The sequence below is a fragment of the Microtus ochrogaster genome, chromosome 2 (assembly GCF_000317375.1).
Source record: "Microtus ochrogaster isolate Prairie Vole_2 chromosome 2, MicOch1.0, whole genome shotgun sequence".
NCBI classification, from domain to species: domain Eukaryota; kingdom Metazoa; phylum Chordata; class Mammalia; order Rodentia; family Cricetidae; genus Microtus; species Microtus ochrogaster.
This window is the reverse complement of record NC_022010.1, coordinates 36,539,307-36,556,763: the sequence shown is the minus strand read 5'-3', so window position 1 is coordinate 36,556,763 and position 17,457 is coordinate 36,539,307. Positions and strand designations below refer to the sequence as shown.

Sequence of the window (17,457 nt, the reverse complement as noted above, 5' to 3'; positions counted from 1 at the left end):
ATATGTGTGAAAGAAACAAGTTTAGGGCTTTCCTTATATTCTTTTCCTTGTTTGTTTTGGGGTTGACAGTACTAAGAATTGAAGTCAGGGCCTCCTGAATGCTCAATAAGTCATGAACACATCAAGTCAAGCTTCAGTGCTTTCTTTTATTTAATCCTGTGTATGAGTGTGTGCATGCACATGTGTGTGTATGTGCATATAAGTGATTGTATGTGTGCATGAGTGATTGTGTGCATGTACTTTTGTGTGTGAGTGTGTGTGTGTATGAGTGGTTTTGTGTATGCATTTGTGTGTGTGTATGTATGTGTACATGCACATGCATGTGTGAGATGTGTGTGTGTGTGTATGTGTACAGTAGCCTGTGCTTACCACCAGGGGATGTCAGCTGTTTTTGCTTCATCACCTCTCAGAATCCACATTTTCTTTTCTTAATTTAATTTTTAAATAATTTTAGAATTTCACATATGGATACTGTTTTTAAATAGTTTCTATTCCACCCTCTCCTCATCATCCCTTTTTGTCTGCTCAACTATCTCTCAAATCTGTAATCTCTTCTTTAATAATTATTATAACACACATAAATCTCTCAATCTCTATGGATTCATTAAGCAGGTGTGGGCAAATGAATATAAATATTCTGTGCAGCATTTTTCTCTGAGTACCTCACACAAAAGTCTGCAGCCTCAATGCATCCTCACATAGATGTTTTCAAGTCCTTGATCTGAGAAAAGAAAAATATACTCAAGAATCATATAACCACACTCTATCACTAAAAGTGTGTTTTTTCCTCATTCTCTGAACATAGACCTAATCTCGTCAGTTCTTAGTGTCTACACATTCAGCAGGTGAAAAAGTCAGAATTCTTGACATCTTGTTTCACTTTCTTGCTGTGTTACAGCACTTATCATGATGTGGGGGTGTATGTGTGTATAGAGATAATTCTATATATAATATAATATTCTAGACACTTATAAAAATCCATCAAATCATTTTGCCTTTATAACTGTCACATTCCATTGCTAACCTTACTCAGACTGTCATGATCTGTCACTCAGATGCTGCCATAGATTTCAAACTGCTCCTCCGGCATCTTTTAAGATCTACTTTCAATCTGGATTCCAGATGACCATCAATCTTTTTGTTATGTATATTTAATCTCATTATTTATCCCCATTTAAATCTATTTAATATTTTTCTATTTTTTCTCATCATACGTTCCAAACAATTTAAGAAAAAATTATATTTAACCTTGCCTAGCTTTCTTCTAGCTCTTGACCTCTATTGTCCCGTTCTGACTCTCAATACAGCCATACTAACGTCAGACACAACACACAGGCAGTCCCTGATCAGCTATTCTCTGCAGCCTAGAGAATGTGTGGTGTGCTGCTTTCTTATTAAACCTCATTGGAAAGTTGCTGCTATAGTCTCCAGCTGTCTTCTCTTGGGCTCTGACCTCATTTATCTGGATAACTAACCTACTGAAGAGAAACACAGGAAACCGAAACAGTATATAAAGGTGTATGCTGTTAGTAAACAGCAGATTCCTTAAATGTCAGATGAAATAGTAGCATGTTCCAAGTGAACACAAGCATGGGAAGCCTCTGCTCACAGAAATGGAAGCATAAGCAACATGAAATGTGCAAAAGATTAACCGTATTTTCAGTGTAGGAGAAGAATTAACAGAGTCTAATGCAATGAAGTAGTAGAGGCAATCATAAAACTCCAAACAGAGCACTATATATCCAGACCCTTTTCTGCAAACTTTAAGGAAGATATCACTGAGGAAACAGTTAGCTAAGAGTCTGACAAGTTGAGAAGAGGCATCTGAAACCTTAGGGGGGGAAATATAACAGCTTGAGATTCAACCACACATTTCAACCTGAAAAATGGCTTACAAATCTAAAATTGTCCATCTAGGGTAAACCATGTTCAACGATGCCGTCTATGGTAAATAAACTCAGTGATGGCATCCTGCAGCTCACATTATTTATAATCCCAAAGCTGAGCCAGCCCATTGGTCCCTCTCCCTCCCAACAGACGACAGGGTGTTGTTAGTAGGGTGACTTGTCCCTGCTGAAAGCAGTATATCTAGTGTGTGAGGCACAAAGACATTGTTTTAAGGAGCCTATGCGTTTGAACAAACTGGCCCAGCAGGGAGATTTTAGCATGCCCTCCCTAACAGGCACAACAGCCTGTGTTTGTAAACAGTGCCTTATTGCGCTAGCGAGAGAGCCACAGAATAGTGTCAGCTCATTAATCGCGTGTCAGCTCCCCACTGGGAAGAAAGCTTAATGAGTCATCTCCTCATAAAGAACCCTGGCTCAGGGGAGGCCATGGCTTAGGGGAAGGGGGGGACCAGTCCAGCAATAACTATGGGGATAGAAAAGCTCCCGGCCCACCTGTTGGGATAAAGAGAGAGCAGCATTTGGGGACTGATGGTTTCCTCTGTATTCTGCTATTCATAGAGGAAATCTGAGTTTATGAGTTTTTAAGTGCATCAATTATCAGTCTGCCTAGTCAAGTTATTAGAAATAGAATAAAGTGCAATTATTCAAAGCACATTGGGTATAGATTTAGGAAGTTTTTCTTGTTTCTTCCAAATATATATACACCTGCTTTTCTACATAAAATCTTCTGTGAAAATGTTCAGATATTTGCATTGAAAACCGAATATTCCCCTAGTGTTCAATGTAGCCAGTATGAAAAGGTGCCTCGTTTGACTTCGTGTATGTTAGAGAGAGTCATTGGATAATTTCAAAGTAGCAAAACAGCAACCTTTAATCTGGAAAAATGAAGTTTCTCTTTAGTTTCTTACTCAAATCTATCTCAAGACTGTAACACAGAAAGGCTTTCCAGGGTTTTATGTGTTCCAGGCTTTCATCAAATATCAGCTCATAATTACAACAGTAAATTCTTCTACATGGTCATTCATCTTATAAATTTATACAGTTTTAACACTAAGCCTGCTAGCTTACTGCTGTTTTCCTATCTATCAGTACTTTGACTTTATTATTTGACTTATTTATTGTAGTCATACATTACATGAAGAAAAATGTATTCTAAAAGGCTGGAGAGATGGTTCAGTGGTTCACAGTGTACTTAAAAGAATAATTGTACCTGTCTCCACAGTGGTGTATCTTTCTCATGTTCCTTTATAACCACACAACCTCTGGCCCCATGCACATGTTTTAATAAGGAACTATTCTGTCATAATAAGTTTGCATTTTCTAGAATATTTTATTAATGAAATATTTTATGTATTCTTTGTTGGCTTCTTTTCTTCATTATTTCTGTGTCAAACTTTTATTATTCAGAAGTAGTAACCCACTAACACTATAAATGTATAATATATAAATGTCTATAATGTGGTTACATATTTATTTTTGTGTAAGAAAATATAATACAAATGGAATTTATAACAAGGTAAATACATTTCAGTGCTTTAAGAAATTATCACACCATTTTACAAAATTATTACAGCATTTCATGTTCTCATTAGAAATATTTTAAAGTTCTATGTATATCTTTGCCACCAATTAATACAGTCAATGTTTATAATTTTAGGTATTCTTATAAATGTGAGGTGATAATCAATCCATCATGGTTTTTATTTTTGTTTTCTTAATGACTAATGATAATATAACATATCTCCCAGCCTCATGATGGAGTGTCTACTCAAATTATTGTCCATTCTTAAAAGGTTTGAAAAGTTTCTATGTATTTGTGTGTGTGTGTGTGCGTGTGTTGGTTCCTACATTGTTTAGTTAATGTGAGCAGCATTATTTAAAATGAAGCACTATGCTGCTAATATTGGAAGTGCAATTGATTTTATTTATTTATTTATTTATTAAAGATTTCTGTCTCTTCCCCACCACCGCCTCCCATTTCCCTCCCCCTCCACCAGTCAAGTCCCCCTCCCTCGTCAGCCCAAAGAGCAATCAGGGTTCCCTGCCCTGTGGGAAGTTCAAGGACCACCCACCTCCATCCAGGTCTAGTAAGGTGAGCATCCAAACTGCCTAGGCTCCCATAAACCCAGTACGTGCAGTAGGATCAAAAACCCATTGCCATTGTTCTTGAGTTCTCAGTAGTCCCCATTGTCCGCTATGTTCAGCGAGTCCGGTTTTATCCCAGGCTTTTTCAGACCTAGGCCAGTTGGCCTTGGTGAGTTCCCAATAGAACATCCCCATTGTCTCAGTGTGTGGGTGCACCCCTCGCGGTCCTGAGTTCCTTGCTCGTGTTCTCTCTCCTTCTGCTCCTGATTTGGAACTTGAGATTTCTGACCGGTGCTCCAATGTGGGTCTCTGTCTCTGTCTCCTTTCATTGTCTGATGAAGGTTAATATTCAGGAGGATGCCTATAAGTTTTTCTTTGGGTTCTCCTTCTTATTTAAAAAAAAGAAAGAAATATGGCTGAGGAAACAGAAATGAAAAGCCAGTAATCATAAGTTCTGACATTCAATTTGGAAAGAGGTAAAACTTTTTAGATAGATAGTTGTAATTATTGTATATCAAGGTAAAGATACAGTTAAAACAATGACTTCATCCTTTAAATGATTAAAATATTGGGTGTATGCTCTCTATTTTTTTGCCAAAATAAAGGGAGGAAAGCCTTACCTGTGTTCAAAGACTCTTCTAAGCTCCCTATTGTCTGGGTTTTGCCTCTACTCCTATAACACATTGGGATAGCCCTTGCTCATAAATCAAATGAGCTCTCTGTTGCTGAATGTGATAACAATGTGAATATTTATCTTAGTTGATTTATTCAAGACCATTAGTTTGATAATGTTCATTGCTTCCCTCCTCATCCCTGATACTTTAAAACTATGTGGTAATCTTTCCCTTGACTCAGTCCCAAGTTCTTGACGTTGGTATTTTCTTTGACAGGCACACATGCATCTCTTGCTAACCTATCCCTTTATAGCCCTTATTACCTTGTTTCCTCAAAAGTCAGTCTTCTTAGGCTTCTTATTCTTTCATCACACTGCCTGGGCCTAAAGTGTCTACACCTTTCTTGTTTTTATAATCCTCTGAAGTTTTAAAGTCTATTTAACTTTGCTCATACGTACATGTGATTAGGACATATCACTTGGAATTGTACAACCATCAGAGGCCACATGGAAGGCAGAAATTTTATAAGCCAATGCCCTAGATGAAGAGCTACAAGACGTCAGTGTTCTTATTCTTCAGTCAGGATAATCATTGAATCTGGAGTCAAGTTTGTCAGGTCCAGCAGTTTTTCTGTCCATGCTTCCCATGGTATGGGGATTCCAGGCCTTAGGTTGAGCCACATCTATCTTTTTACATGAGAGGTTTTTTCTTTGTCCTTGTTTTTGTTTGTTTATTTCTTTTCAGACTCTCATGTTTCTTGAGCAACTGTTCTTTTCTGCTGAGCCATCCACCGCAGACCCTGCCAATATCCTAGTATCTAATGAAGCATCCTCAGTATGTAGTCTTCTCAAGTCTTAGTGGTACAAAGCACAGCCACAGTTTTGCTATCACTCTGCACTTCCATCTTACTGAGTGCTTTGATAGCTAGATACTCTATGTACAAGATCAGGAAATCCAGGCATGGACAATAGTAGACACAAGAATGCCTGTCTATTGCTTGAGTCTTCCATCACCGAATTATTTTTATTATATTGATTATATTCCTCAATTTCCTGAACAAGAGCCTCTTATTGCCAAGATTGTTCATTTTAATTCAATTTTGCGAGGATACATTGGAATTATATCTTGGATATTACCTATGTATGATGGAAACACAAATGTAGAGGCATGTGGATTTTGAAGTGGTCCTCCTTTAAAAATTTTGTTTTTCATGTACAAGACTTCAGATACAGGATTAATAATTGAGATGCAAAAATCTACCAGATACAGTTTCCATCATACTTTGAAATTCAAGATGCTTGCACAAGATTGGGAGTCTGTATATTTCATTATAACATTCTTGAAGAACTCAGTGAGGCCAATCATGTTCTTATTCTGTGGAGACTGGAATTAAGACTTTGAATAGCTAAGCATCATGGCCAAGGTCCTATAGTTAATTAGTATCAGAGTCAGGTTAGGAATTAGACTCATTCCATCTTTTAACCTGAGGCCCTTGTCCTTAGAGTATTCTCTACCCCTTAACTAAGTGATAAAATTTGCATGAAATCATGTACAAGGGCACTTATAGTTAGAGTCAAAGTACACTTTGAGTTGTCAAATAGACGCAGGAGAGGAAATAATTATTGCTTTTTAGCTAAGCGGAGAATAATGGACCAGAGTTTTAAAGAACATATAGGTTTCAGGCAGAGAGAGAAAAAATAAAGCAATGAATTTGCAGAAGGACAAGAGTGTACAGTGTCATGAAGCTTTGAAAAGACAGAGAATGACAGAACGTTGTAAGGTTTATGTGGGATGGAAATAAAAGTGGTGGCATTGAAGATAAATCAGAGTGATGTCAGAAAGATCATGAACACTTCACAGATGAATCGGTTTCACATTCTCTGGAGCACAATTTTATTGACACCTTACATAGAAGATCTAGTAAATATCAAACATTTTATTTCCTATGTACACAATTTCTACTTTTAATTCATTTACAGCCTGCTTAGGTAGTGTTGTATATAAGACAAAATGTGACAGATTCTATCATATGAACCTCAAGCTAAAATTCTGATGTTGGTGCAAACATAATCAGATGTTTGTGAAAAAACTTTAAGAGGTGATAATCACATACAAGTTCAAGAAATGATCGCTTCTGCCTTTCTGATCCTGAATACTTTGATTTGAGATTCTTTGGGAGGAAAATGATTTGAGATTCTTTGGGAGGAAAATGATTTGAGATTCTTTGGGAGGAAAATGATCAGCACCCTGTTGTATGCCTCCATTGATGTTTCTTAGGAACCAATCCTCACGTGATAGAAAACTGTTAGTTATTCCTCCAAGGAAGGAGAAACAAGACATAAGGCAGAAGATAGGCATGACTAACTAGAGTGAGTAAGGGAAGTGGATAAACCTACCTGTGGATATTCCAGAATTCTAGTTCAGGAAACACAGCACAAAACAAATCCAGAGTAACTCACAAAGTGACTTTAGTTCCTCCCTCCTGGGTACTTTTGTGTCCGAACATGCATGTAACACGTAAAGGATGTCCTGACTGTAACTCAGTCATCATTACACTGACTCCTGAAAGGCCAGATACTCAGGTAGGGCCTCATTCTGTCTGTAAATAAGGATACAGGGATGTCATGAAGTTGATGTGTCTAATAGCACATTACAGCTAGGGTTTGGAGCCTGGTCTTAACCAACCTGGTTCCAAAATTTGTGCTCCCTGGTGTTTTGCTTTGGTTTCTCTTATGCCCAGATTTGTTTGTGTGTGTTTTCAGTAAGATATATGGTTTGGAATGCTTAAAAAGTTAATTTTAAGTTTGAAATATGAAAGTCTAAACTGACACTAAGGGATACATTGTTTCTGTTCCCTGGGTCTCCGGAGCAATGTATCTTCTATATGATATCAGCTACAAGCACTGCCATTCTGATATTATTGGTGACTGACCACTTAGTAATGGGAGCTAGGTAATTAGTGTATATAGTTATCAATGCTAATGCAAAGAAATGTTTCTGTAGTCTGACATGGGATAATTAGCATAAGAAGATGCACACATAAAAGACAAAATATTTTTAAAAGTATTATTTGCAGAGCAAAGATTTTCCCACAGACATACTAGCCCACATAAACATCATAGAATTTGAAATATATATATGTATATATATTATATATATGTATATATAATTTTTAAGCCAAGTTCAGAAAAGATGCAAGTCTATAATCTCAGGATTTATAAGCTCAAGCAAACAAATCATGAGTACAAAACCAGGAGACCCTGCTCCACAATAAAACAAAGCAAAAAGTAGGCTTAGAAAAGTTTGTAAAATTTAGAAAAAAGGAACCAGTGGATAAAAGCAATAATATTCCCAACATGGCTCATATTAAGTGGAAACCTTTCTTGTAAGCAAATATTACGTTGAAACATTTGACCACAAATCAGAAACACTAAAAGTCAAGCAAAGTCTTACTCATTACAAGCGTACCCTACTCTATTAGAGGAACGGAGTTTTGTTCCCAGCACTGGCATCCAACTGTACAGCAAGTTCACAGCCATTGTAGCTCCAAGACCAGGGAAATCTGAAGACTCTGGCCTTTTTTGAGCATTTGCACCACGTATACACATCCAGTCTCTCTCTCTCTCTCTCTCTCTCTCTCTCTCTCTCTCTCTCTCTCTCTCTCTCTCTCACACACACACACACACACACACACAATTTATAAAACAACAGTAATAAAACCATCCAAGTTTACAAAATTTTACAAATTCACTACTGGGTTTTATTTCATTTTTTCCATTCTATAAATTGCAAACACTCATTTTTTTTTTAAATTGAATAACCCACAAACAATGTACTAAGACTTTCTCAATCCTGTATCCACCTCTGCTTTCCTGGAGGTAATATGCACATGCAGGCTGCACTTGCTGCTCTTACTACATGCTTGCCTGCAGCCCATTCCCCAAGGCGTCTCCTGTCCCTCTGCTGCTGATCACATCAATAAAGGGTGACATCTGTGCAGCCGATCACGGCGAGCCATTTCAGGTAGGCCATGTGTTGTACCTTGACCTAACATCTCATTTCTGTTCACACCACTGTGGCCAATTAAAGGAAGGCCTTTTAAGCAGCCAGTTGACTGGTCTGGTCGTGTGCCGGCTATCACCACAAGAGCTTAAGGGCCACAAATCTCTGTTATTACCAAGCTGTTGCTGCCAGAAGCACGCTGGCTCCTGACAAAAAGGATAGATTAGGATCAATCAAATCTCCCCCAGGCTTATCAGTGGGACTTTCAACCACACCTTCTACCTCCAAGTTTCCCCCTTCTCCTGCTTCCAAACACCTCCACAGCAGCATGCTAACAAGGTGTCTGCCAAACCATATGTTCATAATTAGCCAACTTCTTGCCTGTCGCTAGAAGCACCAGTCAGCAACAGCCGTCAAGGGTGTTGGGCATCCAATAGGACACACCAAAGCAGCTCAACCCCTCAGCTCAGCAGTGGAAGAGGCATACTCAATTCCAGCTGTGGCATTGTTAAGTGAATTAACTTTATCCTCAATTTAAAAAGCCAGCATGAAATCAAAGGAGACCCTAGAAAAGAAAAAAAAATAGGGAAAATGAGAAAAAGAATATGCACGTAGGTTAACTCAAGAGTCCAGTGTGCTGAATGAAACTCAACTGGTTGACCCATTTAGCCAATCACTGCTAAGCAGGTTTCTGGCATCGTGGCTGCTCCTGGCATAATTCTTCCTTTTATTTCCCAGTTCTGTGGTTAAGGTCTCTTGTTACACACAGAGGGGACTGATGATATAATTGTGTGTGAGCCAGTGGAACACATTTTCAGGTAGTCGTGAGGTTTCCAGAGAGTAAAGAGAAGTTAAATGTCAGGAACAGTGGTGTATGATTCTGGCTAAGAAATCTCATCCCAAGGTAAGAGATATCACATTATAAAATTAAATGTACATATTTGCAGGTTTGGGTTTTCTCTGTGGGAAATAGTCCTTGAGCAATGTTTGGGGAAAAAGTTATGAGGAAATGAGAACTTTCTGATATTGTTTTAGTTATCTCAGACCTACACAAGAAATGCCTAATACTTTGAGTCAGTATACATTACTTTAAATGTGCTTGTTCTATGTAAATGAGGAGCACTGCTGACTGCTTTGAACAAATTTACACCCACACAGGCTGCACTTTGCTCTTTAGCACAGCTTTGCTGGAATGAATCACACTAATTCCAGCAGCATAGAATGATGCTCAATTTTACTTCCAGAACTTAGCGATGCTGTTTGTTTTAAACCTAGCAAGGTGTGGGTAATAAATGGGTAAATCACAACTTAGACAAGAATGTATTTCTTTTAAGTGTTTAAAGATGCAAATGTCAATTTAAATGTTAAGTTACTTTATTTTATTTTGTATAATGCCTATATTACTAAAGTTACATAGAAAAGTATTACATAAGCAAATATGCAAATTCTTCATTTATATATCTAAAATAAACATGTCATAAAATTATGAATCATGATTGAATTTGTGTAGAAAATTCACATTTTCATTGATAACATTTGTGGGACCAAAAAAGTGGATATAAACACAAAAGTAAACAGAAAATACAAAAGTTAAAAGATAAAATTAAAGAATCCATAAAAGAATAAATATAAGTAGGAAATTAACTAAATAATGCTAATTTTAAAACTTATGATTTTGTTGCTATTATTGTAAATTCTCTCATGAAACAATCTGAGAATTTTGGACTATGTGAAGATTAGGGCAGAGCAACTCAAAGGTTGAATATCCACCAAACATAGGCCACTGCTCCCCCAAATTAAGCCTCAGTTGTGATCCAGTTTCATTATCAATTACATAATCTCTGCTATTATATTAAATAACCACTGAAGGTGGCAAGGGACTTGGACCCCTGAGTAACAGACACTGTCATAATGACATGTGACCTAAAGTGAATTAGGAAACAACTGTACGACGTTAAGACCAGGGATTTAGAGGATATAAGTCAATGGGAAATTGCAGAAACCACAGATCAGTACAAGTTACAGGCTGTTTTCTTAATGACCCTTTATGATAATGTTAGACAAGCTGTGCCCAGCGTCTTCACTACCCCCAGGGGAGAAAACCAGTTAACAATCAGAACCAAGGGGTTGCTTTTAAACACCAGTTGCCTTCTTTAAAATGTATGTATTTATTACTTGTCATTAAGCAAGCAATAACTCATTTTAAATAAGAATGAAAGTACCATATATTAATAAACTTGCCTTTTCAGTTTAGCCTCTTCAAAAACTCTATTAATAAATGAAAGCCATGCTGACACAAACTATAATCTCATTTCCATAGGCAGAGGCTCATTTACAAGGTCGTTGTGGGAGGTCTTTACTTTCACTTTCAGTGTGATTAACGTACAATGAGATTTCATGTTATATCTGGACCATAAAGAGGTGCAATTAAATATGAGATGCTGTTGACTAGACACTAGCAACTAATTTTGAGAATTCTTAAAATCTTGTAGCATTTTTGCTGTAAGAAAAAATGACTCTCTGAGGAAGGCGATCGAGCGAGCTAAGAAAGGAGCAGGACGCTCGACAAAAACTGAGCAGTGATGAGCTGCGCAGACTGGGAAAACAAGAGGCTATGGAAGATGCCATGTTCCAGGTTAGTGATGGGCACTGGGCCAAGGTGGTTCCAGTGAGACTGGTTAGAGGGAGGGAAAGGCAAGAAATGCTAAGGATTGACTCCAAAGGTTCTTTCTGGCAGCCCGGGGGAGAGAAGAGTTAATAATGCCAAGCCAGCATGTGCTAATAAAGCATGAGTGTCAAAAAAAAAAAAGTGTGAATACAAGTATATTAGAAGTCAGTTGTTTTGACATGGAGCATGCTGAGTGTGCTGTCTGTCTAATTGGAGCGGAGGAGTGAGAATGCACACCAAAGCAGAAGAGCCGATGGGACCAGATGCCTGGTGATCAGGTGGGGCCGATGACCACTGGGAGCCCTCAGTGCAGAGCAGGGAGCACTCAGGGCAATGGCTCCGGGCACTGATGTTTAGCTCCCGGTTGTGTTGGGGACGGTGGCTGGAGAAAGGAAGTGAAGCCTAAAGGCAGGGATATCGCAGGTCATGTAGCAGCTCTGCGCGTCAATCCTTCACAGAAAGAGAAGGAAACTTAGAGACCAAGCATGAAGGAAAACACTGGAAGCCAAAGAGTAGCCATACCCACTAAATCCTTCTCTAAACCGTGGATGGTAATAATGCAGTGACGTCACACAGACAAAGGCAGCCTTTTCTTGTGCTTTCAGAACTTTGATGGGGAAGCTTGAACAACGGATCTTCTCAATGACTCTCAATCAGTTTTCGCTGAACGCTACATTAGCTTCATAAAATGCTTTATACCTTAAGTGTTCCCTCTCTACTATTGATGCCAATAAAATAAGATTGGTCAACCCTGAATGTAACCAAACACTTGTTAGTGAAAACACATGAGGAAAACAGATTATTATTTTCAATTGATTTTTCATATTTTGAGATATGCATGCCAATGTGTCAGTTGGAACACTGCATAGAGTGCCCATGGAGGCCAAAAGAACTTCATATCCCCTGACAATGGAGTCATAGGCAACTCTGAGGTGCCAGGCATCAGTTCTCGGAATTGAATTTTGGTGCTATCTATACAAGGGCAAGAAGTGCTCCTAAGAGCTAAGCCATCTCTCCAGCTCTGTAATTAACATTTTAAACGTCCGTATTTCTAAAACATTAATAAGAAAATGACCAAAATGATTTGCATTAATAAATTCACAGTGCCTTCTGATTTTTATTAAAATAACTCATTTTATAGTTCTCTCTGTATCTTAGACATTTTATATTCCTTCTTTTCATTGCCAGGTAAATTACATATATGCCTAGTGGACAGGGTTATTAAAAACTAATTAAAGAAGTTTTCTGATGAGCTCAGTACTTTTTCAGTTCTTTATTACAATTATTCTCATTATTTCACTTTTTACTTTAATTCCTACTTTGAACATTTTTCTCCTCGTTTTGTACATTAGACAGTAAGTTCAATTTTCATTTTTTGTTTCTCCAGGTTTGTGGGGATTTTGCTTGTTTGTTTGCTTGGCAGTAAGAGGATGATTGCATGCTAGGCAAGTGCTATCCCACTGAGCAACAGCCACAGCTCGTTTCTTTATTTTTTAAATTCATAAGGCACTTTATACATTTATTTCTAACCAATCATCAAATTTTGGTGAAAAAACTCACTGCTTTATATAGTTTTAAATATTTTATAATATCAATTGTCACTTCTCTTTTTCAATGAATTTATTATTTAATCACTGTAAACATGGGGCAGAAATATTTTAGTTCATAATTTTAATTTCTAAATTTGTTTAAAAGTCCATTAATTACAGATTTAATTTAATACAGATTAAATGTGAGTCACTGAATCCAGTAATGTTTTAACATGTTTATTCTAATAGCCAAACAAGATGTTATAGCACCTTATGCCAACGATCAGGTGACCATGGAAACTGGAGGGTAGGGAGTAGGGTAGCCATGCTGAACTGTAGCTATTAACAGGTGATGGCTTCTGGTGAGGATGTAATGGGAAAGGACTCCTTCATCTTTAAGGGCCTGGCCGCTGGGAGTTTGACCATGAGCCAATGAGTCTATGGACAACACAAATTGAAGTTGGTGTACTCTTTTCCTTTGGGGGGAGCACAAAGGTAGGAGGGTAGACATGGGAGGAATGTGATTGGAATGCATTATATAAAATTCCCAAATAATCAATATAAATACCACATAGGGAGAAAGAAAGATGTCTTTTCTGATGAACTGTGGAAGGTGAAGATGAGAGAGTTGACTCTGGCACAGCATGGATGATAGCCTCATTTGCTGAGTGGAAGATTGAAATGGTCTTGGAGCATGTATCTATTTTGGATACAGTGTGCCTGTGCTTCCTGCAGTGTGTCCAGAAGGAGACAAGGTTGCATTAAGACAGTGGCCCTCTTTTGAGATCAAAAAGACAAACTAACCACATGCATTTAGAATTTATCAAGGTACAGAAAGACAGTGGAATCTTGGCAAGGTATAAGAGGAGGACTAGGGTTAATCTAGAACAAATCCAACCATTGATTTGGGGAAAGGAGGTTGACAACAGGAATCTCTGAAGTTTGAAAGAATAAGAAAAAAAGAGAGAGAAGTGCAGCATTGTGACAAGAGAACAGAGTATTTGGTCAGATTGACCAACTGACCAAAATGACATTAACAATGAAGTGGAATGGTTGAACAACCTGTCGATAGTATATTACATATATCAAATTCTAAGTCCATGGAGTCCCCATTAGAATTATGACTAACAATTTCCATTGATAAGACTGAGATACATAGGGTTCTTTTCTTTTTTTTTTTTTAATTCTGTTTCTTTTTTTTTTCTTTTGCTCCCAAGTACTTCTTTTTGGGGAAAGCACACTAGCCACGCAGCCATCAGGGCCTAGCCTAATGGTCTGGATCACCTTCACCTTCGTTGTCTTTGCTTCATCTGTGCTGCACTAGAAGAATCATTGAAGTAGCATATGACCTAGTTGAACAAATGGCCTTGACACTTGCCCTATAAGTCTAGCAATTCAATATACAGTAGACTTTAATCCTCTTAGACAGTTATTTGACTGGTCTGTGCCTCCATTATGTGTTTTCAGAGAATCCCTATATTAAAAAGATATCCAACTTCACACACACACACACACACACACACACACACACACACACACACACACACGTTGCTTGTTTGCATATTCTTTTATGTATATATTGCATGAACAGATAAATTCAAAGAAAAATTGATTTTTTATTTATTTATGAAGTCTAGAGATATTGTTGGTCAAGGGTCCCTAAAGTGACCATGTTATAAGTTAAGTTGGACAATACTGGATTACATGGTTGTTCTAGCTTACGATTTTTTAAAGATTTCCATACTAAATTGCATAGTAGGTATGTTATCTATGTGTTCCCTTCCTACTCCATACCCATCCTGTCCAGCTTTTAAAAATGTTTTTCCTTCATGATAGAGATACCTACATATCTGTCTTTATTACAACACTATTTGAAACAGTCAAGTTAAGAACCAGGGAAGCTGTTCGTCAATGAGCAAACAGATGAACATAAATATGGATTTCAAGCCATTGGCATAGTAAAGTTTCAACACCTAACTATGTACTAAATCTTACTCTCATATTTGCACATATTCTGCATTTGTTTTCTAAACAGGCTTTTCATTAACAAATTTAAAGGTGGAAGGTAGAATGTTCTAGAATTGATCACTATTTAGAACAAATTGATTTAGTGGACTCTCCCTTTTAGTGTTTTGTTTGTTTGTTTGCTGGTTTCATGTCAGGGTCTTGTTTAGATAAGGCTGACCTTACCCTTACTCTGTAGCTGAGGCTGTCATTGAATTTACAATACCCTCGTCCTTATTTCTCCAGTACTGGGATCCCACATGTGTGCCTAGCTTTAAAGCAAATTAACGGAACTCCACACTGCAAGGTCACACATAATAAAAATGCTACTACTACAGTGGTTGCAACATTCCCTTTATTTATATGCTCTTTACAGTGGAAAATGGAGCTGCATTTCTTTATCAGGAAGTTTATCTCTATTAATGGAGTTGCCCTTTGCTTCAGTCTGGGGGATATTAGAACTGTCTCCAGGAAACCCCCTCTAGTGTCTGAAGGATGCAACAGCTCAAGAAGGTCGGATTTGTGAGAGAATTTTGAAAAGGAAAGTTTCAGAGTTCCTAGATCAAAAAGGGCAGAGAGAATTCCACTCCGAGACTTGTTCTGTCAACAAGTGGAAAAATCAGCCCTCTGGAGAGAACTTCAGTGACTTACCCTGCACGGTAGGTCGGGGTAAGTCAAGTCATACAACTTAGGTCTCTCTAGTCCTCATTTAGAACATACTTCATTGTACTTGTCTTGGATTTGGGGCAAGCAAAGTCAGAGTAGAATAAAAACACGGTGCTTAAAAGATATGTGCTGGTTTTAAAGGGAAGGGCTATGGCCATATGTGTGTGGAAGAACAAAGAAGTTTAGGGAAAAGGGCTCAGGAGCAGGATTTAACAAGGACACAGAAACAGACTGATAAGGGGGAAGAGTTCATCTGTGATACTTAAACTTCTGATAATAGTAACCAACAGTCTAACTATGATCATTGTGAACTACAGACTTTTCATCCTTAAGATAAAAATCAGTGATGAAAGTTATCCAGTAATCCCTTATTTATTAAAATCTGGTTCTTTACTAGGGTCTTGTCTATGCTACCTGTATCAACACCCATCATTCACACATCACACTGTTCACATCTTATAGCGAGACAATAAACTTTGGTTTTCCATCCTGGCCTTGCTTGCTATCAAGGACTAGCAATGGTGATATGTGCAGTATGAATTCTCATTTGTCTTAGTAATAAAAACCCAGAGTCAGATATAGGGGTTAATGTTGAATAATAAGAAAAGTGGAGCAGCCAAACACCAGTTCTTATCTCTACAAAACACTCAGACCAAAGAGGTGACCTTGTCCCTATGAATCCTCAGACTGAATGCCCTGAGCTCCTGTCTTCTCCCACCTTACATTCTTCTTTCCACCCATCCATGTCCCTTCCTATTTCCACCTCCCTAGTGCTGGGATTACAGGAGTGTGCCACCATTGCCTGGCAGCTATAGTTAACTGGTGTGACTAGCTCTGCACTCTGATCTTCAGGCAAGCTTTGTTTGTTAAAGTGCAAACAAAATATCACCACTGATAACAGAAAACAAGTCACTACAAAATGCTCTTATGCAGAGTGTGTAGCTCCCAGGCTTCCTTCCTTCCTACAGAATGCACAAAATGCACATCTACTCTAGAAAAGATTCATGATTCTTGTCTCCATCCAAAGAGAAGAATTAGAGCTGGCCTCATTAGTCATTTTCTTCAGTAACTGAACTTTATTGGGTACTATTCCTGAGAACTGGTTTGTGAAAAGTACTCAACTCCCTTTTTCATGAATATTAAATATTATAGTATAAAGCAAGTGGCCCTAGTCTGATGGGAAGCACAAAAGAATAGGAAAAAAGGAGAAGTAGGACATTCTTAAGACCCTTTAAGTCTCAATCACTTTTACATCATAACATTGGTGAAATACTGTACTGAAGGGCTCTAACCCTAACCCTAACCCAAACCCTAAACCTAACCCTAACCTTAATATAACTAGCAAAAACCACATTGTTAGGTATGACATGTATCTCAGCCCTGAGCTAGTTTTTACCCATAAGACCAGTAGGGGTGAGGGAAATAGGGAGGGTATGTTTTGCATGAGATCTCAGAAGGCAAAAGGTGTTAGATAAGATGACTTCACATGAAATAAAATATGTGAATCAAATTGAGAAAGTACTGGGAAAGCCTGGGAATTACAAACAAGTAGTTGAGGATTCCTAACTCTCTTAGACAAAGTACAGGGAGTTTCTGGGATGAAAAAGAACCCTTTTCAATAGAGAATTGTTTAGTTGACAGTTGGGCAGCATATGAGATGCTAACTGGTAGAGTCATGGAGATCAATTTCTATGATGTCACCTTTGAAAATAAAAAGATGTAAAATTCTAATTTTACTTCTTGTTTTCAATGTTCAAGATTTTCAAAAATGAAAGTAATGAGAAATGTGTGCAATTTGTGTTATTTATATGTTCGTATTCTTTACCTCATTTTAGTTTTAAGACATATGTGTATTATATTGGCAATACCACTGGACTATCAGTTCAAGGAAAACTATAAGGTATTAACAAATTCTTAAAAAAATCATTTTAGCTTACCCTTCAAGAAGATTCTATATTTTAAGTTAAACATACACACACACA

At 37.7% G+C, this 17,457-nt stretch overlaps 1 protein-coding gene across 1 annotated transcript in view; it reads left to right on the top strand.

Moving 5' to 3' along the window:
- Positions 1–8,524: 8,524 nt before the first annotated feature.
- Positions 8,525–17,457, top strand: part of Gmnc (geminin coiled-coil domain containing) — a 34,756-nt gene continuing 25,823 nt past the window's right edge. The window contains exon 1 of the mRNA XM_026787489.1: positions 8,525–8,629. Coding sequence (XP_026643290.1) covers positions 8,525–8,629 — 105 coding nt within the window. The remainder of the gene's footprint in view (positions 8,630–17,457) is intronic.